This window comes from Myxocyprinus asiaticus, chromosome 48 (genome assembly GCF_019703515.2).
Source record: "Myxocyprinus asiaticus isolate MX2 ecotype Aquarium Trade chromosome 48, UBuf_Myxa_2, whole genome shotgun sequence".
In the NCBI taxonomy this organism is placed as follows: Eukaryota; Metazoa; Chordata; class Actinopteri; order Cypriniformes; family Catostomidae; genus Myxocyprinus; species Myxocyprinus asiaticus.
The window spans coordinates 11684991-11712951 of NC_059391.1; the positions used below are offsets into that span (position 1 = coordinate 11684991).

The window sequence follows — 27961 nt, forward strand, 5'->3', positions numbered from 1 at the left end:
CTTCTAGAATTTAATAATTGATATCACAAATAACAAAAAAAACATTAAATTCAAAATTTTAAAATATACCAACGACTCTCTTTCCTAAAACAACCAAAACATTCTGCCAGGAGGTCAGTGTGTGACATTTCAATGTTCTATTAGTCACACGTCTTCTCATCATTTGAATTTTCAAGTCAGAGTTCACCAAACTTGAACTTTTGTGTGCAGCAGAATGCAATATTTCTTCACATTTTGTGTGCAACATTTCCAGTCTCCTGGGTTTGGATGCATATGAATCAAAGTGAAAAGAACACGAATTATCAAATTATCCCTAAAAGGTTTCTGTATCCTGGGGAATACAAACATTTAAGAGGCTGGGAGAGGAGCAATGAGAGAGTTGGTCAAATTTTGTGAAAAATATTGAAAAAGGGGTCTCTGCAAATACTGATGACATGCAACTTTGTATATACAGTCTGTCATCAACTTACAATCTTCATGAACATGGGCTTGGGATAACTTTGATAAACCTGTGTTAGACAACAGCACTCGCCGCTGCATCCACAGAAGCAGAAGCCATACATCAACACTGTCCAGAAGTGCTGCTGACTTTTCTGGGCTCGGTTTCATCTTAGATGGAAAGTAAAACAGTGGAACTGATTTTTGGTCCAAAGAGTCCATATTTCAAAAGGTTTTCAAAAAACACAGCCGTCATGTTATCCGGGCCAAAGAGGAAAAGGACCATCCAAGCTGTTATTAGCATCAGGTCCAAAAGCCAGTGTCTATATGGGCCAGGGTTGTGTCAGTGCCCATGGCATGGGTAACTCACACATCTGTGAGAACACCATGAATGCAGACAGATATGTACAAATTTTGGAGCAACATATACTGCCATCCAGAACCGTCTTTTCCAGGGACGTCCCTGCATTTTCCAGCAGGACAACTTCAAACCACATACTGCCCGGATTTCAAGTGCATGGCTGTGTAAGCAGAGAGTGTGTGTGCTAGATTAGCCTGCCTGCAGTCCTGACCATCTCCAATTGAGAATGTGTGCCACATTATGAAGTGCATTAGATGGCAACGAAGACCCCGTACAATTGTGCAGTTAAAGACCTACATAATGGATGAATGGGGAAAATTCCACTTTCTAAACTTAACAAACTTGTGTCTTCAGTGCCCAAATGCTTAATAAGTGTTATTAGAAGAAATGGTGGTTTCACAGTGGTAAACACTCGGCTGTCCCAACTTTTTGAGAGCGTGTTGCAATCATCAGATTTGAAATTACTGTACATTTTCAAAAAACAATGAAATTCACAGGGTCAAATATCATATAATGTGTAGTTGTTGTGCAAAGGGTGAATATAATTTACAAATCACTCATTTTTATTTTTATTAGCATTTTTCATACTGTCCCAACTTTATCAGGGTTGTTGGGGTTTAATTGGGGTTGTATGAATAAAAGTATCAAGAAAACAAATAAAAAGATGTTACCAGTAATCATACATAGTTGTCTATCTTTCCCATCTTCCAATCCTGTGGGTTTTTACCACAGAAGTGTGCATGTAAAGAATTAGTACAACTACGAACTCCATTGTTGAGTGAGCAAAATTTAGGCTCTATTAAGGTGTGTGTTCTCTTTATCATCTTCGTCTTCCTGTTCCTCTTCCGTATCTGGCTCGTGGGTAAAACCATAGCGCCTATACACAGATCCGTCTCTGCTGATGTAGACCACATCTGCCTCATCTCCGCTGTCCTCTGGTTCTGGTACTCCGTGGGGCATGGGCTGAGGGTTGGGCTGGGCTCTGACCACCAAACTTAGTCGTTCATAGCTCTGTTTCCAGCATAACCGCTTCTTGGCCCGGGCTTGGACGAGGGCGAACACAATTAGCACCAGCACTACAGCTAGCAGGAGAGCAACAGGTAATGCTGCAGAGGTGTTCTCTATTGCTCGGGATCTCAGAACAACCTCATCCATGCTTCCACTTGAAGCAGGGGCCTTAGTACACAAAGCTGTGAAAAAACAGGAGAACATTAAAGGGATATTTCACTGTACTTCATGAAATTCACCATTTTAAGATGATGTACAGTGGTGTGAAAAAGTGTTTGCCCCCTTCCTGATTTCTTATTTTTTTGCATGTTTGTCACACTTAAATCTTTCAGATCATCAAACAAGTTTAAATATTAGTCAAAGATAACACAAGTAAACACAAAATGCAGTTTTTAAATGAAGGTTGTTATTATTAAGGGAAAACAAAATCCAAACCTACATGGCCCTGTGTGAAAAAGTGTTTGCCCCACCTGTTAAAACATAACTTAACTGTGGTTTATCACACCTGAGTTCAATTTCTCTAGCCACACCCAGGCCTGATTACTGCCACACCTGTTCTCAATCAAGAAATCACTTAAATATGACCTGCCTGACAAAGTGAAGTAGACCAAAAGATCTTCAAAAGCTAGACATCATGCCGAGATCCAAAGAAATTCAGGAACAAATGAGAAAGAAAGTAATTGAGATCTATCAGTCTGGAAAAGGTTATAAAGCCATTTCTAAAGCTTTGGGACTCCAGAGAACCACAGTGAGAGCCATTATCCACAAATGGCGAAAACATGGAACAGTGGTGAACCTTCCCAGGAGTGGCTGGCCAACCAAAATTACCCCAAGAGCGCAGCGACGACTCATCCAAGAGGTCACAAAAGACCCCACAACAACATCCAAAGAACTGCAGGCCTCACTTGCCTCAGTTAAGGTCAGTGTTCATGACTCCACCACAAGAAAGAGACTGGGCAAAAATGGCCTGCATGGCAGAGTTCCAAGATGAAAACCACTGCTGAGCAAAAAGAACATTAAGGCTCATTTCATTTTTGCCAGAAAACATCTTGATGATCCCCAAGACTTTTGGGAAAATACTCTGTGGACTGACGAGACAAAAGTTGAACTTTTTGGAAGGTGTGTGTCCCATTACATCTAGCGTAAAAGTAACACCACATTTCAGAAAAAGAACATCATACCAACAGTAAAATATGGTGGTGGTAGTGTGACGGTCTGGGGCTGTTTTGCTGCTTCAGGACCTGGAAGACTTGCTGTGATAAATGGAACCATGAATTCTGCTGTCTACCAAAAAATCCTGAAGCAGAATGTCCGGCCATCTGTTTGTGACCTCAAGCTGAAGCGAACTTGGGTTCTGCAGCAGGACAATGATCCAAACCACACCAGCAAGTCCACCTCTGAATGGCTGAAGAAAAACAAAATGAAGACTTTGGAGTGGCCTAGTCAAAGTCCTGACCTGAATCCTATTGAAATGCTGTGGCATGACCTTAAAAAGGCAGTTCATGCTCGAAAACCCTCCAATGTGGCTGAATTACAACAATTCTGCAAAGATGAGTGGGCCAAAATTCCTCCACAGCGCTGTAAAAGACTCGTTGCAAGTTATCGCAAACGCTTGATTGCAGTTGTTGCTGCTAAGGGTGGCCCAACCAGTTATTAGGTTTAGGGGGCAATCACTTTTTCACACAGGGCCATGTAGGTTTGGATTTTGTTTTCCCTTAATAATAACAACCTTCATTTAAAAACTGCATTTTGTGTTTACTTGTGTTATCTTTGACTAATATTTAAACTTGTTTGATGATCTGAAACATTTAAGTGTGACAAACATGCAAAAAAATAAGAAATCAGGAAGGGGGCAAACACTTTTTCACACCACTGTAGTTTCTAGGCCTCTAGCATCTTCCAATGAAATCACAGTCATCCTACAAATGTCTTAAAGCTCAGTCAAATTTACTTTTGCATGGCAAAATTATGCAGACGAAGGCATGTGCAGATGTGAAGCTAGTGTGAAACCCTCAAACTAATTTTGAAGTAGCTTCTTGTTTTTATGCTGCACTTCATAAAACTTCACGTTTTATTGAATAATTCATATGTGCTTTAACAAAAAATACAAACTTCAACCCTCTGTAACACTAGTTCCCTATCTGTCACTCACTCGACATTGTGTTGATGTAGTGACACTAGGGGTCACTCTTGGGAGCCCGAGACACCTCTGGTCTTTGATAAAAGGCCAATGAAAATTGGCGAGTGGTATTTGCATGCCACTCCCCCGGACATACGGGTATAAAAGGAGTTGGTATGCAACCACTCATTCAGATTTTCTCTTCGGAGCCGAACGGTCATGCTCATTGAGCTGAATACTACTGTTCATTCACCTCTGCTGGATCTGACGGCGCATTTCAGTGGCTTCTCCCTCCTCTGCACTGATGCACTGCAGAGAACGCCCCAGGGCGCTTCGGCAGAAAAACTAGAGAGTATATTATCTGAAAGAGCTTTTTTCCCCTCTAAAAGTGTATATATTTCTCTAAAAGAGCACACACACGGAACGTCTTTTTAAAGACGTGTCTTTTTAAAGATGCCTTTCCGATTGTGTGTTATTCCTGGTTCTGGTCGTTATCTCTCAACTTCGGATGGTCATGATCGCTGTCATTCGTGTCTGAGCACGACCCACACGGAGGCAGCGTTTGTGAATGGTTCATGTTCTCACTGCGAGAACATGACCATGGCAATGTTGCGGTCGCGGCTTGCTTTCGTAAGAAGGCTCCCCGCCTTGGTCCTTCTACATACGGGTATGAGGCCAGCACGGCTAGCACTGGGGGCGATTTGGGGACCCCAATGGGATTGTCTCCGCCGGGTATCCCCCCATGGACCTCCCATTCCCCAGCACGCTCGTCCGCCCCAATTGGGCTTCCGGATCACAGTTCTTGTTCGGAGCCTGCGAAGATGTTGAGCTCTCGAGCGCAGCATCGGAGAGCGGGCTTGTCCAGTCAGATGCAGAAGCCTCAACTGGGCTTCCCCCTTCGGGGACGACTGTCCAGTCACAGGCCGATGCCGAAATGACGGACATGCTTTCCCGGGCGGCTGCGAGCGTCGGGTTAGAGTGGAACCCTCCGCTCTCCCCTGAACCCTCGCAGCTTGATGATTGGTTTCTGGGCTCGCGGCGCCGCTCAAAGTAGCCACGCCCCGCTCCAGTGCCATTCTTCCAGGAAGTGCATGAGGAGCTGACGCAGTCGTGGGAGGCACCTTTTACTGCCCGGCCCCGACTCTGCAGTTCTCGCACCCTCGATGGCGGGGCGGCCAAGGGCTATACGGCGATTCCCCCGGTGGATAAGGTGCTCGCGGTGCACCTATGCCTGCAGAGCGCCGCCACCTGGCGCGGACAACCTAAACTCTCATCCAAGCCCTGTAGGCTCACGTCGTCCCTGACAGCTAAAGCCTACAGTGCTGCTGGACAACACGCTTCTGCCCTGAACACCATGGCTCTCCTGCAGGTCCACCAAACCAAGGCACTGAAAGAACTGCACGAGGGTAGTTCCGCCTCAGATTTGATGCAGGAACTGCGCTCGGCGACCGACCTCATCCTCCGGGCGACGAAGGTCACAGCGCGGTCTCTCGGGCGGACGATGGCCACACTAGTGGTCCAGGAGCACCACCTTTGGCTCAACCTGGTCGAGATGGGCGAGGCCGACAAGACACGGTTCCTTGCTGCCCCCATTTCCCAGGCATGCCTATTCGGCGACACCGTCGAGGACTTTGCCCAGCAGTTCTCGGCGGTGAAGCAGCAGACGGAGGCAATCCGGCACATCATGCCCCGGCACGGCTCAAGATCCCACACCCATCTGCTTGTTGCCAAGGGCGTCCCCCTGCGGTGACTGCACCGGCTCCACCGCAGCCCACCCCTTCGGCCCGGCCCTGGTGTGGAGCCCACCACAGGAAGCCGACGCCACCCGTCTCACAGCCGGCACCGAAGAACCCACGGAGGTCCTCGAAGCGCCCCTGAGATGGGCAACCCAGGGATGAGGGAACCCACTCAAGTGGAGCTGGTGGAGGGCCGAGTGTAAAATCTTTTGTTGCCTTTTTGTTTGATTTCGCCGAATGCCCAAGTGGCTGCTGTACCCAACAGTTCAGCAAAAGAGCGGCTTCCTTCCTCCCTGGGTCACATACCCGGTGTGTACGGTCATCACCACGACTACCGTCCACAGGCTTTTTCTTGCAGGATTGCCACTCCAGCGGTGGCCTTTCTGCCCCTGAGCACCCATCTGTGGCACACAGCCGCCCCCGATGTGGCAGTCTCCACAGGTTACGAGGACAGGCCTCTTCCTCCCCCATCCTAGGCTGTTCCGGGGTTGGTCACAAGGAGCCAGGTAAGTGCTTCGATGTCCCTAGACTCAGCACGGCCACGACGTGGTGTGGCACCTCGCGCTCCGCCCCGCCGCGAGGCCCCACCTGCTGGTACGTCTGACGACGTTGTCCCCTTGGTCCCCCTCACGCGGAACTTGGACGCGTGGCTCGCGCTTTCCAATCCATCGCGATTGTCCCCAAAAAGGGCCGTTCGACACTCATAACTATGTTGGAAGAGGTTACGTGTCGACCTGGTGTGCTGGCTATAAGGCACACAGTAGTCTGCCCACCACACACCACCAGTTCACGTAACACAGTTCAGCCAGTTGTGGCATTTCGTATAGGGACCCCTAGTGTCACTACATCAACACAACGTCGAGTGAGTGACAGATAAGGAATGTCATGGTTACTTGTGTAACCTCCTTTCCCTGATGGACGGAACGAGACGTTGTGTCCCTCCTGCCACAACGCTGAACTACCCGCTGAAATGGCCGGACCTTATATAGGCTCCTCAGCATAAAACCTGAATGACTGGTTGCATACCAGCTCCTTTTATACCCGTATGTCCGGGGGAGTGGCATGCAAGTACCACTCGCCAATTTTCATTGGCCTTTTATCAAAGACCAGAGGTGTCTCGGGCTCCCAAGAGTGACCCCTAGTGTCACTACATCGACACAATGTCTCGTTCCCTCCATCAGGGAACGGAGGTTACACAAGTAACCATGACGCTTGGTTTACTTCCAATGGAAATTACTTACCGTAACCGTGAAAATACTGAGGGTCAAGTTTAAATTATTTTCTGTGGTACTTGACATTATGCCACAAATGCTGTCAATAGAGCTTATTTTGTATTAATCATTGAACATTCCTTATACTGAATATTGAACACTCTTTTAATCACAAATACATAATTATATTACTAGCAAAATAAGTAAGATGACACATTAACACATGAAAAAGATGCCTCTAGAATGAACTTATTTTCAGCCTTAAAATAAGAATTGTCCACTACCTGAGCTTGAATCGCAGAAACAACACTTTCTGTCCCTCTCCCCAGGCTGGCAACAGGGTAAACATTGACCATCAATGGCATAAAGGGCAAAATCTGGGTGACAGGTGAGACAGCTCTGGGGTCCAGCACCGGAACAGTGTTTGCAGGACTCATCACAGGGCTTGCAGTCCCCCTAAAACAGACAGAACTGTTTAAAAATTGCTGTTTGCTAGAAATTTCTTTCCACAGTAATTATTAATTGTAGAGGTATATTTACACAGTGACATGTATCAAAATGGGTGCAACTGTAAACAGGTAGTTCCCATGACATAAGTGACTTAAAAATGAGAATAATGCAAGCAGAAGCAATAAATCCAAGGTAGAACACAATACAAGTAGCACTTCCAGTAGTACAACACCATTCCTTTAACTGTAATGCTTACAACATTATGTAATGAAGTAGTTACATAAATTACATTATTTTAGCTATACTTAATCTAAAACTATTTTAAAATTAGTTAATTCTTGACTCATGACTTTTGAAGTTAACTGCACAACAACTAAAAATTTATTAAAAAGGGTGAAAAGCACCTAAAGTAGTCACAGCACATAAAATATATACTTTCATTTGTAGAGTAATATATTGGTTCTTAGTCACAATAAAACCAAACAAACTCAAATCGGACCACATAAACTGACCAAAGTAAATAAGCCCATGAAATTTGTTGTATATAAAAATGTGACAAATATGTAATCGATTCCATCTTAAATTTGTTTGTGTGTCTGATTTTATACATGTCGGTTTCTTTGATATTATGATGTTGGAGAAATTTGGGAAATTACCAGGAGACGGGAACACTACAGGTTTATTTGAACTGATGTTGCTGCTTACTCTTCAGCATTCGTTGCCAACACACACAGGATGCAAGATGTTGTCCTTCCCCTTTTAATTTGCTTAAGACAACAAGTTGTTCTTCAGAGTAAGTCTTTAAGTACACAAAAGTTTCTCAAAACAAACATCTGGGGCCGGATTCATGAAAATATTCTCCGGAAAAAAAATACGTTCTTAGAATAAACTACGTTTTGAGGAATGCTTCGTACAATTATTGAAAAATTCTAAGAAGTTCTCAAATATTTTCTTTAGAATATTTAAATTTTTTCTATTAAGAATAAAATGACAGGCTCATTGTCTGATTATATTAGCATGCTCATGAGGTTGCCTTGTCTAATACAACAAATTTAACTTGTTGAAGTTTAATAAGTTTAACACTGGTCAATTATAACAATAAATGTATCAATCGATTAACCTTTTTTTAAGTAGCAAGCACCTCGCTATCATTTGTTATTTTTTTTTTTTTAGAGTATGTGAGATGCGTTAACCGTCATAGAATTTATTTGCTAGTAACCATTAGTTCCCTATCTGTCACTCACTCGAGATTGTGTCGATGTTGTGACACTAGGGGTCACTCTTGGGAGCCCGAGACACCTCTGGTCTTTGATAAAAGGCCAATGAAAATTGGCGAGTGGTATTTGCATGCCACTCCCCCGGACATACGGTATAAAAGGAGCTGGTATGCAACCACTCATTCAGATTTTCTCTTCGGAGCCAAACGGTCACGTCCATTGAGCTGAATTCTACTGTTCATTGACCTCTGCTGGATCTGACGGCGCATTTCAGCGGCTTCTCCCTCCTCTGCACTGGTGCACTGCAGAGAACACCCCTGGGCGCTTCGGCAGAAAAACAAGAGAGTATATTTTCTGAAAGAGCTTTTCCTCCTCTAAAAGAGTATATATTTCTCTAAAAGAGCGGCACACACAGAACGTCTTTTTAAAGATGCCTTTCCGATTGTGTGTTATTCCTGGTTGAGGTCGTTATCTCTCAAACTTCGGATGGTCATGATCGCTGTCTTTCGTGTCTGGGCATGACCCACATGGAGGCAGCATTTGTGGATGGTTCATGTTCTTACTGCAAGAACATGACCATGGCAACGTTGCGGTACCCCAGCGGCCCCCCCTCCTCGGTACTTCTACCTATGGGTATGAGGCCAGCGCGGCTAGCACTGGGGGCAATTTGGGGACCCCAATGGGATCGTCTCCACCGGGTATATCCCCGTGGACCTCCCATTCCCCAGCACGCTCGTCTGCCCCAATCGGGCTTCCGGATGAGTTTGCCGGCTCGTCTCACGGCGAGTCTGGCTTCTTGTTCGGAGCCCGCGAAGATGATGAGCTCTCGAGCGCAGCATCGGAGAGCGGGCTTGTCCAGTCAGACGCAGAAGCCTCAGCTGGGCTTCCCCCTTCGGGGACGATTGCCCAGTCACAGGCCGATGTCGAAATGACGGACATGCTTTCCATGCTTTTTGCTTTCGCTGCTGGCCCAGTACACGTGCTAACTAAGAGTCCTGTTCTGGGGTAGGTGCTCCGCATGTGGCGGTTCCCTTTAAGGCTAACACCATGCAATATATATCTTCCGCTAATTCGTTTCCCTGTTGGCAAACTGCGTCTTCCTTGGGCATAGCCCCTCTGCCCCAATCTCCATGTTTGTAGTAACTCCTCCCCCATTGGGCAGGATCTACCTTGAAGACTCTCCACATGGTTGGAAAGACCATGTGACTTATCCTTCCACTTAAATATCCTCCCCTCTCTTTGGGTGAGGTGTGGTCTCCGCTGTGTCTTCCCCTTGGGAGGGACACCCCCCGACTAGACCTGGCGGCCCAGTTGGATAATCCCCCTTCTTTTTTAGGGAGTGGAAAAAAGAGAAGGGGAAAAGAGGCCACGACTGGGTTAAGCCTGTCTCTATCTTTTGGGTAGTCGACTTGTCCCCAAAAAGGGCCGTTCGACACTCATAACTATGTTGGGGGAGGTTACGTGTCGACCTGGTGTGCTGGCTATGAGGAACACAGTAGTCTGCCCACCACACACCGCCAGTTCAAGTAACACAGTTCAGCAAATTGTGGCGTTTCGTATAGTATAAAACCTGAATGAGTGGTTGCATACCAGCTTCTTTTATACCCGTATGTCTGGGAGAGTGGCATGCAAATACCACTCGCCAATTTTCATTGGCCTTTTATCAAAGACCAGAGGTGTCTCGGGCTCCCAGGAGTGACCCCTAGTGTCACTACATCGACACAACGTCTCGTTCCCTCCATCAGGGAACGGAGGTTACACAAGTAACCATGACGTAACTTTTAATTTGACAAACAACAACAACAACAACAAAAAAAACTTCATTAGACAAGACCTGGAGGTTCTTATTAAGGAAATTACTGCAAGGAAAAAAGTTCTCCTTGGGAAGGTTAATTATTATATCACGTCAGAATGTAAGATGCAGGCATGGGAAACGGTGGCAGATTAAATCAGTTTTCCAGTGTTCTAAATAATATAATTATTTTTGTTTTTATGGACTGTAAAGATCGCTGAGAGCACTGTGCAGTGCATCTGTTTGAACTGACTAGCATGATTGGTTCACCACATTAAGAAGCTTCAAAACAACATTTATTGTTTGAATTTCGTGATAAAATTTACATAGTTTGAAAGCTGAAAATAAAAATAACAAAACATAAAACAGTTAAGAAAAGGAGGGATGAGTTGAAATTAATTTTTCAACATTATGCCACAAATGCTGTCGATTGCGCTCAACTTGTATTGAACCCAGAATATTCCTTTAACTAATGTTGTTAACTAATGTTAACAAATGGAACCTTATTGTGAAGTGTTACCTACTTGTTTAAAAGAAATTATAAACTCCATATTCATCCATGTTTTAATCGCTGATATTGTTTTATTACACAAGCGGTTGCAAAATCTGACAGACTCATACAATGTGTATTGTGTCACCTAATGAGCATGATCACTTTATTTGGACATTTTCCAAGAAATCATAATGATAACAGCTGTAAACTTTATAACACTTTATGACACTTTTTCAATAAAAAGCAATAATTTATAAGGCACTCCCATTAATACACAGAACACTTTGACAAACCAAGAATCACTCTCACATCAGCACTTACACTCTGTGAGTAATAGCGGCTCTCTTCACAGCGAGGGTAACACACCCCTCCCTGCAGGACGCTCCCCAAGTCACACGTCACACAACCCTGAGGAGTGTTATCTGCAAACAACACAAATACACATGAAGAAACTTGCCCACTGTTTCTTTCAAAAAGCCAATCTGAGGTTATTCAGGAGTTTAGGTAAGATAGAGGGTGAGGGGGAACATAGGTAAAAAATTACACACAAAATGTGTATACTCAGGGCATTCATTACTTATATTTTTAAATAATTTCATTACAATTTTTTAAATGCATGCTCTTTTCTTGGAAGCACATGTTAACTTCACCTGTCCTCAGCAAGTGGTCACAAAATGGCAAACGAAGTGTTTAAAAAGGCAACACATTTATAAATATAAATATCACTTGAAAGGCAGGGATCTGTAAGGTATCAAACAATACATAAAATAAACTTTTAATAATATTTTCCATAAAAAAACTGCCTATCAAAGTTGTGTCCTCACTTTGCGTCAACTCTGTCAGATTATTTTATAATCCTGAATTAATCAGACAATGTCATGTTCAGCTATAACTCTGGACCCCTTTCCCACTTCCTGCTTATGGTGGATGCAAAAGTAGGACATGTAGTCTGGTAAATTTTTATGTTTTTTTCATATTTTAAACAAACAATGTTTAAATCTCTGCAGACACGGCTTCAGCATGTCAACTCTGTCATTCCCATTATGATAATTTCTGTTAGAATTGTGGGATAAATTTTGGCAGTTGAGTTTAGGTTATAGAGGCAGCTTTAACTGAGGACAAACACTAAATGTCTCCAGTGTACAACACATGGATAAGATGAAAAAATATAAAATTTAGTAAACTCTTTCAGAATTTTCAGAATAGTATGAAAACAGAAAAAAAATATAGAATGTATTTTATCACTTAAATCCTTTACTGAACACCATTATTAGATAATTAAAGACTAATAATAATTAATTATTAACTAATAGTTAATAATTAAAGACACCCTTGTTGGATGGATCAAATTAAAATAGCATACTTTTTAGTGTGTCTCACGGAGTTGACACAAATGACAGTAAGATGTAAGTTATGAAGTAAATAAATATCAGTTTTCAGAAAAAACACGTTTTATAAAAACCTGTTTACTTACATGGTTCTTGAACTGAGACCTTTGTCTACAAATATGTCAATTTCAAATTAATTTTGTATCAAAAAATAAAAGCAAAGATTGTAAACAAGTTTTTTGCCTTATCTCAAGAATCAGTGGAAAATGTTTAGAAGAATATCTCTGCTCTGTAGGTCCTTACAATGCAAGTGAATGATGATCAGCACTTTAAAGCTGCAAAAAGCACAGACAATCGTAGTTAAAGTAATCCATACAACTCAAGTGGTAAAATTAATGTCTTCTTAAGCGATTTGATCACTTTGGGTGAGAAACAGATCAATATTTAAGTCCTTTTAACTATAACTGTTTATTTCCGGTCGCTCTCCAATGCGCATTCATGAGGGGAATCAGTTCACGCAGCATGTTCAAATGAAAGCAAAACCAATGAAGCTTGTGAACAGTGTTCTCTTGTTAACAAATCGAGCTGCACTTCCATTTGTATCGCGTAAGATCTTGAATAAACATGCCATTGCACTTACGTCAGATTACTTTACTATGATTGTCTGCACTTTTTGGAGCATTCAAATGCTGATCACCATTAATTTTAATTTAAAAAAAATACAAATTTCAATAAACTTTTCAACCAATTTCTTTATTTTTTAATTTTGCACATATTATGAATCCAAAATCTATATGAAGTATTGAATTAAAATTAATAAGGAGTATGAACCATAAAGACTTAGTAAACATAATCCATAAGTTTTGAATAATACAGTTTGGAAAACTGCAAAGCAACAACATTAGCAACTACATCACTTTACAAGGTTAAGCATATTTAAACAATTTGTTTAAATCTTATTTTTTGCTAGAATCTACTTGCTATTAGTTGCTTTGTGGATATCTAACAAAGGTTTTCTAGTTGTACTGACATAAAATGACCATAAGTTGATTTTAGTGTATTAAATTAATTGTACTGCAACTGGTTTATTGAACTAATCTGCAGTGTTATACAAAATATTTTATACTTGACTTGGACTTGTGAAAAAAATCTAAGACTTGAGACTTGACTTGGACTCTGTGAGTGGATGAGAGTGGAGGCACCTGTACAGGACTGGCAGCTGGTATGGCACTGTTTGCAGCTATGTTCACTCTCGTAAAAGCGGCGTGGGCATTGTTCCACACACTGCCTGGTGCCTTGTAGGTCCAGCAGAGGAGGTGTGCATATCCTGCAGGCATTCAGCCCTGGACCCGAGCACAGCTCACAGGAAAGGTCACACTTCTCACAGCGCTCACCTAAGCTGTAGTACCTGAGAAAGGATATTCAGTATATATTAAAAAGCTTATATCAAGTGTATTACATAATTACATCAAGAGCTCTTGAAAGTGCTTTAAAATATTTGATTTTTTCTTTTCTTTATTTTTTTTGTTGTTGTATGAAGCGAGTGAAGAGGAGACAAGAAATTACCCATTTAGAAATCTGATATATGTCTATCTACTGTACATTATATACAGCATATATCTGAAATAATAATAATAATAATAATAATAATAATAAATAAATATTAATGCCGGTTTTCACTTATGTAACATATTTATGCAAAAAAAAAAAAAAAAAAAACATATAGCATATATTTCAACAAATTCCTACATATCAAATAGATACATACATTCTAAAGTACATGTGCAAACATGAAGCGGAGAACATGTTTTTTTTTTTTTCACTTATACAATCAAAGACATGTCAAAAATGGAATTATGAAAATAAAAAAATATAAAAATGAAAATATCCATTCAAAAATTGCTCTACAAAAAATTGGTGCTTGCCCATTCAAAACTGGCCACCATGATGCTAGGATGTTGTGGTTGGTTGGTTGCAAGGGTGTTGACATGCCATTGCTAAGGTGTTCTTGAGTTAAATATTTTTTCACTGCTAGTTTTCATCTTAGTAATCATGTTCATTAACTCATGCACAAGTTCTGTCTTTTGCCGTTTTTGAAGACACAGAGTGTTCTGAGTGGTTGCTACTCCAAGTCTCCATAATAGACCCTTTTTACACTTTCAGGTTTTGGAGCGTGGAAGTAAACGATTGCAGGTTAAACTTCGACAGCGGTGAATGGGAGACCATTGCAAATATAATTTTTGCTTACACATTTGCTCCATCATCAGAAGAAAAATGGCACTACTACGCTTCCATAACTTTACAAATGAAAAATAGAGAGCGATGGATTATGACCGTCAGAAGATAGAAGATGGCAAATTTAAATCACACTCTCAGCAGCTGTGTTACAAACATCACTGTATCTGTGGTGGCTCGTTTTTTGAAACTAATTCCAGGGTAATTTAATAAAAGTATAATATTATAAATTTACACTAAATGCTGAAAACATTTCAAATAGAAAAAAGTTTGCTAGATTTACACTACCAAATTAGGCAGAAATGCGCCATCACAGTCATGCTTAAAGGGTCCATATTGGAGTCATATCGTATGGTTTTGGTCTCTCCCTTACTGTAAACCAATGGGATTTTTATATTAATTTAATTCACCCTTGCTTGATTGAAGTATCTTTTCAGAGTTCTATTAGTCCTGTTTAACCCCCATTATTAAACATGCTTTAACTTTTTTGACTGGGTGACTGCAAGTTTAACAGTTGACATTGTAATTATTAATTTGCATTTAACACCTAATGAGGTGTGTCAGTCTAATGTTTGTTCATCAGAGCAAATTCAATAGAGCACTTGACACGTGGGCTGTGTATCATTACTTGGCTTTGCTGTCTACTCAATTTCATGTCAATGAAGTTTGACCTTTAAAACTACTGCACTCCTACAAGCAAATTCTTTCTGTTCCAGTATTTTTTAAAGATTCCCAAACCTATTAATTACCAAACATTTACTAAAGACTGAATTGTAATTTAAAGTTGATTTCATGGTTAATAAGACAGTTATCCCAGGAAAAATGGTCTTACCCTGTAGGACAATGGCTAACACAGAGATGAGAGAGAAGGTGATGGTAGCCTGGTGCACAGCTCAGACAGTCTCTGGGAGATGCTCCAGTGCATGTGGCACACACGTGATCACAGGGCATACAGAATCCCAGCTCTACCCCATCAGCCTCCTCGTGGGCACTGTAAGTGCCCACTGGACACTTAATAACACATGTGCCATCTGCAATAAAAGCACACAGGTTTCCATGATGACCATTAAACTCAATGGGTTATGTAAGAAATTCTTGTACTTCAATTCCAAGAACATCATGGCTTTGCCCCTAGTTCAGTAGTAAGTACATTGCCTTGAGTCCCAATGCCAAAAACAAATTTGTGGGCTCAATGTATCAAAATAAAAAGCTTCTAGTCAGAAATGTATATATTTATAACATTTCTAGCTTTACTTTTCATTAATGTGTACAACACAAAATATACATTTGTAAGTTAACTTAGAGAGTTACATATAGTAAATGAATAACCGTGAGTTCCTTGAACTTCTTTAGCTTACAAATCCATACAGTTAAATACTACTAACTCAAACAATCAAGTATAGAACTGATGTTGTGGGGAATACCCATAAGCCCTTGCGGTTGAATAATTTAAGCATGTTTGTTTGGTCAAAAGGTACTTGTTATAAGGAATTCATAGAGTTTCGCTATTTTTAGTATTATTGATTTTGTTCCATTATGTGCATGTGAATATGCATAGCTGGAGTGCAGCTTTATGTGCACTTCCTTGGGGGATCAAGTTTAATGCCTGTCCTTAGTTATTATTTACTTTAAAGCCAAGGAAATTAAGTAGAAACAGTGATATAAACGTTAACTTGAATCAGCTTGCTATTAGTTGCTTTGTGGATATCTAACAAAGGTTTTCTAGTTGTACTGACATACAATGACCATAAGTTGAATTTACTTAAAAAATGTAATGCAAAAAAAAAAAAAATGCTACATGTATATTTTAAGTAAATCCGACATAATTTTTTTTTCAGTGAGTCTGTGTGTTGCTCGGCAACGTGCAACGGTTAATCCTACTTCTTTTGCAACTAATTTTGTTGGCTGAAAAAAATGTACAAACCAACTGGCAACATTTTGTCAGAAACGCAAGTTATTTACGCTTGTTTGTAGAACTGTTGTGTGAATGCAATATCATAAACATACTTCTGTACTGATAATCAGCACAAATATTCAGTATGACAGCACTCTTGCTTATGTAATATTGCTTAGATGGCACTTAATATTTAACAACTAAAACAAATATGCACGATAAAAAAAAAGTCAAAGGTACCAGAAGGATATTGGTTATAGCATGTTATATACAGTGATCTTTTAATGTACAACCTTGTAATTGCGTCACAGCTAATTTAGTCAAAAGTGTCTCAATGTATAATGAATCAAGACACTTGCTAGTGCCCAAATTTGGGTATACTATAGATACATTAAAGATATACTGTACATATATAGTTATGAGTTATATACTGATTCAAGTCATAGGGAACTAGGTAGTGGAATAAGACACACCCCATGTATTTCCTTTCTATTGTTCCATAGATCAAAATAACTCTGGGAAAAAAGCAAACTAAAACTGAGAAGCACTTTAACCTTGTACAAACATGTACCAACTTCCCATTCGTTATCATAATTTGCCTTATTTCATAACAGTAGATGTATACTAAAGAAAAGCAGTAGCTAAAAAAAAATGTATTGACTTCAGGGAATTCGTACTGTTTAGGTAGTTGGGCAGGGCACAGGGACTTTTTTTTTTTACCCATTTTATCGTCAACATTTTATATTAATTTAATATGCCTTGCTTGATTGAAATATCTTTTCAGAGTTCTATTAGTCCTATTTAAAACCCTTTAACATCCGGCCTCTTTTTGTGCATGAGCTGGAAAATGACATACCCAAAGTAAAACTCCTCCAGTTCTTGAACAACTGGTTTACAAACACAAACATGGGCTCGTTTGAAAGTAGACACTTAGACATTTGTTATTCAAAAGTAAAAATGTATCATTTTAGTATAAAAAAAATTAGTTAGAGCTATTCAAATATTTTGAATAGTGACCGCAAATATTATTTATAAAATACTTTTTTATTTTTAAATATGCAAGACTATGTGCAGTGCCCAAAAAACACATCTGATACAAAGCCACATGTCTGATGAAGGTCTGACACAATTTTGAAGTCGATATGACCAAAACTCTTTGTTCCATAATGATTTATGCAAGTGTACTTCCAAAAAAAAAGACCAGTTGGAGGTGCCAGTAGACCACTTGTAGTAACTACGTAAACCAAATGATGAAAGTGGTTCAAAACACACAATCTGTTTATATTTCAATGTACAAAATACCACACAAACCAAAATATACATGAAGATATCATTTTTTATTATTATTTGGGAATATATTATAATGCATTCCACATATATTTATGCATTTTATAAACAATGTGAAAAGAACATTACAGTTTGAAATGTTGCAATGGAAATAAACTTTTACTTACAATAAAGATGCTTCTGTTAATTTTTTCCCCATACAAATGTTAACTGACTTTTCAGAGCTTTTGCTCTGCAGTTCACCCAGGGTCTTTAGCCACTGCCTCTAGCTGGGGAGACTCACTCTCCCAGGCTTCGATCACCGTCAGAGAAGCCTGGAGCACACCTGCTCCCAATGCAAATTGAATGAAAATCAGTGGAAGAAAATGCACATCCAGTCAATGCCCCTGGATGTGCAGTTGTTACAGGGAGTTCGATGAAAAAATGCAGTTGGGAGGAGCGGTTCCTCCAGGTCCTCAGTGATGGTGACTGAAGCCGAGGAGGGTGGCGCCTCTTGGCTTGAGGCAGAGGCTAAAGGCCCTGGGTAAACGGCAAAGCAAATGCAGTGAAAAATCAAGTCAATGCATTGGGAGCACGTGTTTCTCCAGGGTCTAACTCACAGTGAACAAAGCCATGGAGGGTGGCTCATCTCGGCTTGAATGACATGCCCGAGCCCCCTGGATGTGCAGTTGAATAGGGGGTTTGATAAAAACATGCAGTCGGGAGCGTGTGTTCTCCATACCCTCAGTGATGGTGACAGAAGCCGAGGAGGGTGGATCAGATCGCGGGTCCAAAAGCCGAGTTCTTTGTCAACAGTACGGAAGTAACACGCTATAACTGCACACCCTGTGTAAAAGCGCAAACACAAACAAACACAGTTTTCCACTCCGAACCTTCGCGAATCGGCATCAGGGATACATACAACCCTCATATTGTTGTTTTCATCTTTTCATTAGCTACACAACCCATCAGAAATAGATCAAAAATGATTTAGCTTTTCATTGGCTGGCTTTATATAGAGACAAACATGGATGACACAAATCTTTAAATAACTTGTGTCGACTGTCCTTTTTGGCTATTTTGAGTGACTACCCAATCACAACTGCACAGAAAATTTTGAGGGAGGGCTAATTTTTTTCGTAAGACCCTCCCAAATATCATGTTTGGGAGTTTTAACCTGAAACATTACACATTGTGCAAGATTTCGCAGAGAATGGACATGAATGATAACGTGTTGAATATGTAAAACCTGAACAAAGACAGATTGATCAATATTTCTTCATGTTTTTTACTAACATCTCTAATGGATTTTATTTATTGGACTCTTGCAATGAAAAGCATACCGAAGTTTGGAGGATTGTGCTCATTTGTGTTTGGCTGGAAGACAATAAAGGTCAGAACTTCCGGTTTCATTTTCCGTGTTTTGATTTTCACTCTTGACACGTTTAATAAAATCTTATTTTTGTAACATTGCGATTGTCAAAATCACTTTAAATATCAAATCTTGAGAACCAGATCTTTCAAATGATATACTGGTTGTCAATATTAGTTTACAATTTCACAGTTTAAACATGCATTAAACATAAATTAAATTTAAATAAATACGCTAGTGGGTCATTTTTGAACCACCTGTCGTTAAGAGGTTAAACCCCATTATTTAACATGCTTTAACTTCTTTGACTGTAAGTTTAACAGTTGACATTGTAATTATTAACTTGCACATAACACCTATTGACGTGTGTCAATCTAATGTTTGTTCATCAGAGCAAATTCAATAGAACACTTGACATGTGGGCTGTGGATTATTACTTGGCTTTGCTGTCTACTCCATTTCACGTCAATGATGTTTGACCTTTAAAACTACTGCACTCCTACAAGCAAATTCTTTATTTGAACTAGATTTGTCCATGTCCTGTCACTGAAAGGAACAACTTTGTTTCCTAATGCAAAAAGATGCATGGACTCATGAATGAAAAAAAGAAAAACTTCTTACATCAGTCACTAAGGATGGTAATCGAAAGAAATTTCTGGTTCCGATTCCAACTCCACTAACGATTTTGGTTCCTTAATGGCTTCATTAACAATTCTTTAAATATTATGAGGAATAAAGAATGATTAAAAAAGATCATCCAGTCATATATATTGTATCTAGCAACTTTGTTGTATTTGTCATCCCCCTTAAACCCATACTTTGTATTTAGTGTTTCAGTAAAGCATATAATGTCTGCCATATAAGCCAAAATGACTTAGATACAATGAAAAGGTGCATTTGCACATTCTTTTTAATCAAAAGAAACAATTTATTGTGCTTGAAAACTGATTGTTGATTCTTATTTACAGCCGACAGAAAATAAGATATGCTGATCATCATAATAATTTGCCTTATTTCATAACAGTAAAATAAAAGCAGTAGCTAAAAGAAATGTATTGACTTCAGAGAATTCGTACTGTTTAGGTAGTTGGGCAGGGCACAGGTCTGGCAGTCAGTGGGTCGAGGGCCCTCGCAGGACTGGCAGAGCCGATGACATGCTTGGCAAGTGAACTGGTTGTTTTGGAGGAATGTTCTGGGAGGGCAGTCCGAATTCCCGGCAACCCCGCACATCATGGTGTTGGGATCCAGTACCAGACCCTTTTCACACTGCAGACATTGGGTGGGCTCGGGACCCTCACACCGGGCACAGGTCTGGTGACATTCTATGGTGCCACAAATGATACAAATAGTAAACCAAAATAGAACCCAGCTAGAGAATTTGAAATTGCAGAACAGAAGAGGAGAGAAAAGCTTAAGAGAAAAAAAGTGTTCTACTTTTTATATATATATATATATATATATATATATATAAGTGTGTTTATTTATGGTTATGGAGTAGTTAAGTAGAGCATAAATAGAAAATATTTTTGTGAATATTAATTTTAGAAATTACTTTTCAAGGCCTGTAAAAACACAATGCAATCAGTTATAATGTTTTATAAATAATTGTAACTACCGTTAAAATAAGTTATAACACTTCAAATCTATTAATGTTTAAACCAAACAGTAGTATGCCTTATAACACAACACATTATGCAGGGTTCCATTTATCATATCAATCCTTTTATAGAGACTACACACATAAAGAGAGATTTCTAGCTAATAAAATATTTTAGAGCTGAGCAAAACTTGAAAAATAACTAGAAAATGTTATATATCCACTATAAAAATGTCCATGATTTTTAAAGATTTTATTAACTCCATGAATTGTCCAGACTTGACAATTAAAATTTTAAAATCCCCATTTTTTCAAAGTTTTCTATGACCGTGGGAACCCTGATTATATATGTAGCCATGAATATGTAAGTATCATAATAAATTATATTTGTCCTTATAATTATTTTATACAATTATTGTCAAGAACATACAGTTGATTATAAGGTGTATTGTAAGGCATAAATATACGTGTTTGATGCATTATATACACAGGCTTTCAGTTTTCTTACATGCCAAATCACACAAAGCATATTCTTTATATATTGTGCCTGTATTTCTAACTAATATGCCATGTATTTGCATATTAAACAGATCTGTTACACATTCACAAGGTAGATTTCCAGTTCAGTTAGAGCATTGCTTTGTATTAAAGTGCCTTTTGTGTTCTAGTGTTAGTATCCAGTAAATACAACTAATATCTCACCCTGGCATTCGCTATCAGATGTTTGGTAATAAGTGCCCACGGGGCATTCTTCCAAACAAGTGCCCTCGTAGAGTTTTGGGGTAAGAGCTGAACAAGTCTCGCAGTCATTCGATACAGGCCCAGAGCAGGTGGCACAGGTGGAGTGACAGCTCACACACACTCCATGGTCCAAATCCTCAAAGTAGCCTTTTGGACAGATGGCCTTACATGCACCGTTTAGGAGCAGATAAAGAAAGCTGCACCCTGAAATTAAAAAGTAACTCAATACTAATATATTTGCAATTCACTCAACCAGTTGTATGAATATAATTACTCTAAAGATAGATTACACAGAAGATAATATTACTGGGAAAACAAATGGCGTTTCTTTCAGTTTAAAGTATATTCCATGGTACTGAATGATTACTATTTACATTTGACATACTAATTAAATTTGACAGATGCTTTTATTCAAAGTAAGGGTATACAAAGGTATACATTTACCAGTATGTACTTTCCATGAGAATGACTTTGCTGTTGCATTAGCAGCTGAGATACAGGAACATTACCATATAATGTACATGTGCAATGGTACAAGGTAATTCAAGGTACTATTACCATGGTACACGGTTCCGACATTTTTTAACCAATGAATTTCCATGTCTTTTCCATGACCTTTCCAGTCATTTGTAAGTACTTCATAAGGATCTTTTAAAAGTCATTCAAATTCAGACTGATTCACTAATAAATCATTCAGACTGATTTGAGAACCGGTTTTACTCATTCATTGAAAAAGAACCAACCTAAAAGAATGATCACAATTCTCACAAATCAGACATGCCTTGCAAGCAAGTTGTAACTCATGAAATATTTTAGAGCAGAGCATAACTACAAAAATGAATATTCATGATAGAAAATTATATGACATCTCAAGGCATGGAAAAACACAATGGTAAAATTCCCTGACATTTCTTAGGTTCTCCAAGACCATGGGAACCCTGATGGTACCAAAAAACATTGTAGTACTTTTGGTACTCATTTGATAGTCAAGCCTTGTACCAGATCTCAGCGCTAACAATCACTCACTTGTACAGGTGGCAAAATCGGTGCATGCATCGCAGTGAGGAGCGCAGCGATTGCAAGTGCCGTCTTCTGCCACATAGCTCATGGGGGTGCAGTTTTGCATGCACTTCCCATTTGCCAGATGAAGGCCTTTTCGACATGAAAGACACTGTGTGCTGGAGCCATCACAGGTCAGACAGAGGTCATCGCAGGATTCACATGATCCCAGCTCTGTCTCAAAATAACCCCTGAAACAAAAGCCAACAGGTTCTGCTTTGTGGTTTTCCAGAATAAGCTTGCTGAATAATTCAAATCCTTCTTGCTGTCATCAACAGTGTTGGGTAAGTTACTCAGAAAAGTAATCCTCTAAAAACGACTAAATACTTCTCAAAATTTTCAGATGACTTATTACTTCATTAAAAAAGTAATTATAATACTGTACTAGTTACTTTACTTTTGAGGTTATTTTCTTAAAACCTTTCCTCTCAACAAATTCCAAAAAAATGTCTTTCCTTGTTCATTATTGCACACACAATGGTGATAATGAAGAGTTTGCCAAAACTCACGATTTTTGTAAGGGTTACCCTGGCAATGTCAAGTTAGTAACTGTAATCTGATTACAAGAATTTCAAATGTAATGTGTTACACTACTTTTTGACTAAACACGTAATTAAATTACAGAAACGAATTAATTTGTAATCAGATTACACCCAACAATAGTCATCAATGTATGCTTTGGAATGCTTTGAATTGCCAAAGTAGGGACTGTTCAGACCAAACGGCTCTTGCGTTAAAATGATAAATGCATTGCAATGAATGAAACAAAATGTGGGTGTATCGAGGCATGTTTTTAAAAGTTCATTTAACTTGACACTCCATACTAAAAATGTGGCATTCATGTGCAAGGCGATGAAAAAAACTGTTGCACTGCACAATGATCAAAGATATCCATCTCATGTTTACAAAGTAAATAGCAGATGGATGCAAATACATGTTCTGTTTGAACGGCCTCTTACATAATTTCATTTTAGTGTTCTTTTCAAAAATTCAAGTTATCTCTCAAATCAGCTATATGAAATTCAATTAAATGCCCCTTGAAGTTTGATTTCCAACTCGGAAACTTGTACAGAAATCAACTCAATCTTCAACTTGAGTTGAAATATGGTAAATTATACTGTCTTTCGATAAATGTACTCCTGTACAATGAATGCTAGTATTGCAGAAATGTTTATCCATTTGTTTGCTTAGAGACATCTCTGGTAACAATCGAGAACCTGCTAAGATAAGGAGCAAAGCAGTTTTGTTTATATGTCATTTCCCACATCCGACTTTGAAAGGAACCAAAGTCCCTTTCAAGGTGTGATAAATCACTAGTTCTCTTCGTGAAGGAGAAAGCAGGAGCCGGGTAAACAAACGAACGTGAGTTTATTTTTCTCACACTTTTCACTTAACATAAAGCTTTGCTTTTCAGCATAACCACACTGCTGCGTGCATCTCTCTCCCTCCCCTCTGGCGGTCTGGATTGCCCTTTTTATCCCACTCCACTCTCACTGCAAACACAAAACAACTGAGATAGAGGTGATTTCCCATGTGGAATATTTTTATCAATTTAAATATAAATTAATCAAGTATAATCAATGTAAATATAGCCATTTTTGTCTACAATTATTTCTAAAGGACAAGCATGGATTTTACTGTGTGTTTGGGTGTGTTTAGAGGCCTGTGGGAATGAGGCCCCTGAAAATGGAATGTGTAATCACATATGGTACTCATATATGGTAAACTTGAGTCTCATGTTTTGACACTAGAGAAATATAGGATAAGGCTCCGTAAAGAGGTTCCAGATGGAGAGGGTCCTCTCTCATAGTTTAATGTTCTCTAAGCAGACTAAAGACACAGAACAAAATGTATGGGGTGTATTGGTCATGCCCTAGGTGAATATGTGTATATAGGCCTGTTTGAATACAGAAAGTCAGTTGTGCTGGGAGCAACTCGGCTTTGCTATCTCTGATAATAAAGTCTATCTTCTGGCATCAAAACCCTAAGACTTCAAGAGTGATGTTTCACAGAGGTGGCAGAAGCCACAACACCCACAGGTGTCAATCCTTACCGTTCTGTCTCTCCAGACCTCGCTCTCCGCCATCATCACATACCCCCACTGGCCGACTCAGGCCGGGTAGCCATCCTTTTTAGTAAGATCAGTCAGCAGGCTGATGACGATCGAGTAATAAGGCACAGACCTACAATAATAGCCAGCCAACCCCAGGAACTGTCTCACCTCCTTTTTGGTCTTAGATCTCGGGCAGACTGCAATCACTGCGGTCTTATCAATTTTGGGCCGCACCTGCCCATGACCCAAGTGGAAGCCCAGATACTGTACTTCCACCCATCCAATTGCACACTTCTTAGGGTTTGCCATGAGTCCTGCCTGTCTCAACGACTTCAGGACAGCTCTCAGATGCTGCAGGTGCTGCTGCCAATCATTACTATAAATAATGATGTCATCCAGATAAGCAGCGGCATAAGCGCTGTGCGGTCTGAGGATTCTATCCATGAGCCGCTGAAACGTAGCCAGGGCCCCGAACAAACTGATAGGAAGGATGATAAATTGGTGTAAGCCAACAGTGTGGAAATGCCATTTTTTCACAGGACACGGGAGTTAAGGGGATCTGCCAATATCCTTTTGTCAAATCCAGTGTCAAATAAAAGCAAGCCATGCCTAACTGATTGAGAAGTTCATTAATCTGAGGCATTGGGTATGCATCAAATTTAGAAACTGCATTGACTTTCTTATAATCCACACGGAACCGGACTGAGCCGTCACTCTTCGGAACCAGCACCACCAGGCTGGCCCAGTCACTGTGGGATTCTTCTATTACCCCCATATCTAGCAACCACTTTTTTTGTGTTCGGGTAATCGGTAGGTACCACTACCACTACCCTGGGGTCGTTTCGATATGATGCTCTATGAGAGTCGTACAACCAGGAAGAGGCGAGAACACATCGGAGAATTTTTCTTGCAACATGGCAACCTCCATTACTTGTGACAGTGAGAGGTGGTCTCCGCAAGCGACCGGGGTGACTCAATCTGTGATTTTCAAGTTCACCTCTGTCCGAGCTCCTCCTTCTCCGGAACCACCATCGCCAAAGTCACAGAGACCGCCTCACTCCACGGTTTTAGAAGATTCAGGTGGTAAATCTGATGTGCTCCGCCTCTATCCATTCGTTTAAACTCATAATCGATTTCCCCGACTCGCCTTGTGACTTCAAAGGGACCTTGTCACTTGGCGAGTAATTTAGAGCTTGATGTGGGGAGTAATACAAGGACTTTATCTCCCACTGAAAATTCCCATAGTACCCCTATTATCCAGCTGGCTTTGACGTTCTTGAGCCTGGAGCAAATTCTCCTGTGTTAATTGCCCCAGTGTGTGGAGTTTTGCTCTCAGGTCAAGAACATATTGAATTTAACCCCTAAACCTAACCCTAACCCTAACCCTACTGTTTGAAGGTCCCAGCTCCCAATTTTCCTGTAGGACGTCGAGCATGCCGTGCGGTCGATGCCTGTACAATAATTTGAATGGGGAGAACCCAGAGGAGGCTTGCGGGACCTCTCGTACTGCAAATAATTGAGGCTCGAGCAACTTGTCCCAGTTTCAAGCATCTTTGTGCACAAACTTACAAATCATATTCTTTAGTGTCTGATTAAATAGTTTGACCAATCCATCCATTTGGGGATGGTAAACGCTGGTCCGAATCGATTTAATCCCCAATAATTCGTACAATTCGTGTAGTGTATGTGACATAAACGTCGTGCCCTGATCAGTGAGGATTTCTTTCGAAATCCCCACTTGGGAGATTATTCTGAAGATTGCCTCCGCAACACTATGTGCTGAGATGTTGCACAGAGGCATTGCTTCTGGACATCACGCTGCATAGTCCACCAGAACCAACACAAAGAGATGCCTGTTTGCCATCCGCTCTAATGGCCTAAGGAGGTTCATGCCAATTATTTCTAAGGGGACCTCGATCAAAGGAAGGGGGCGAAGTGGCGCTTTTTGGGTGGCCATGGGATTCACCAACTGACATTCATGGCATGCCACACACCATCTGTGAACATCCCCGTGAATGCCTGACCAATAGAAATGGGCCATCAGACGGTCTAGTGTTTTTCCCTGCCCTAAGTGACCCGCCATCGGATTATAATGAGCTGTATGGAATAACATTTCCCAACGGTACTTCAATACTAACAGTTGGGTTGTATCCTCCTTTGTCTGAGCATCCTGTGTCACGCATTACAACCGATCCTTAATAATTGAAAAATACGGATAGGTGAGTGCAATGTCTGGCTGGAGGCATTGACCATCAATCACTTTCACTTGGTCAAAGGCGTGCCTAAGTGTCTCGTCTTGCATCTGCTCCAGAGGGAAATCCCCTGCAGGGAATACTCTAAGGGTTGGGGAAGCCGAGACTTCACCCTCCCTTACATCCTCCTGATATGGAGCTGACGTAGACGGCCCTGGCTCCGCCTCCCCAGCCAGCAAGTCACACACCACACACCGATACACTTTGTTGCAGGACCCATCCACACACATTCCCCTTAATAAGGTAGTAAATGCAGGCCAATTCGTTCCCAAAATTAGTGGATGGGTGAGGCAGGAATTAATCGCAACCTCGACACTATGTTTTTGTCCCTGAAATTGAATAGTGACCCTCACTACTGGGTCATTTTGGATATATCCGTGCACACAACTTACCTTCACCCACTGGCTTGTATCCAAAGCCTTGGATTGAACCAAGCTTTTGTGAATGGAGGTTTGATTACAACCCTGAATCCACCAAGGCTTGATATTTACCCCCTTAATACTCACAGGTATCCGGTACATTCCTGCTCGATCGGGGGTGGCCAGTGGCACATCGGGGACCCGGACCAATGTCCCACCTCCATCGTGGGACATCGGTCATGGAAATGCCCAGGTTCCCCACGGCTCTAGCAGACCGGCCCAGAATTCACACCCACACCCCAACAGCAGATTCGCCAGCCTGTGGGGGAGAGCAAAGAGGGTTAGGGATAACCGGTGGGGGGAACCGGGTTTGGGGTAGGAATTCCCCGTTTCCGGAGAACAGGAACAAGATGAGGGGAAGGGGAGGGAAGAGAGAGAGAGAGAGATAGAGAGAGAGAAGGATGAAAAAGAGGGCTCGCTGGCCCCCGAATACGCCGCCATATGGTCCTCAGCCAGCTGGACCGCCCCATCCAGCAACGCTGTCCCTTTCGGTAGGCGGGTGATGAACTGCCAGATCAAGTATCCCCGTGGCATCGTGATCTTCAGCCAACAGCCACATTTGGCAGGTGTCACAGAGCTGTCGAGTGAATGTGAACGGGCAGCCGAGCTGAAGTGTTGGCATTGTTGCTCTGAGCTTCGGCCGACCCATTGCAGGATGGCTTTCTTCAGATCTTCGTTGTTGGCCCACGTGTTGGGCTTCCCCAAACAACAGCGGCAGTAGGCAGACTGCCCACTGGGTGCTCGGCCACTTCCAGGCTTCAACCGTCCACTCAAAGAGCTCGATAAAAGCCTCTGTGTCATCCCGAGGTCCCATCTTGGTCAGGGTGTCATGTGGCACGGCCATGGGTGGGTCCGGGGTCATGGCTGAAGACCCCTCCTGGTGTACCAAGCACCGCAACACCTGCCGGTCCTCCGCTTGA

General features: G+C 41.0%; 1 protein-coding gene across 1 annotated transcript; it reads right to left on the reverse strand.

The window, feature by feature from the left end:
• On the reverse strand, window positions 1-27842 carry LOC127437322 (proprotein convertase subtilisin/kexin type 5-like). Its single transcript, XM_051692165.1, has 9 exons — window positions 27475-27842; window positions 22285-22508; window positions 21220-21462; window positions 19997-20242; window positions 15221-15419; window positions 13356-13561; window positions 11147-11247; window positions 7158-7329; window positions 1-1989 (listed from the first exon to the last, which is right to left on the reverse strand). The coding sequence occupies exons 1-9, from the start codon at window positions 27840-27842 to the stop codon at window positions 1589-1591; spliced, it is 2160 nt and encodes a 719-aa protein (XP_051548125.1). The 3' UTR covers window positions 1-1588.
• Window positions 27843-27961: the final 119 nt, after the last annotated feature.

Excerpts from the sequence above, each read along its gene's own strand:
- LOC127437322 (XM_051692165.1), bottom strand. The coding sequence starts at position 27,842 with ATGACACAGAGGCTTTTATCGAGCTCTTTGAGTGGACGGTTGAAGCCT. Across the intron at positions 20,243-21,219 it reads ATCTGATAGCGAATGCCAGG|AATGTCACCAGACCTGTGCC; the intron begins GTGAGATATTAG and ends GTGGCACCATAG. Across the intron at positions 15,420-19,996 it reads CCTGCCCAACTACCTAAACA|ATGGCACATGTGTTATTAAG; the intron begins GTACGAATTCTC and ends CTTTTATTGCAG.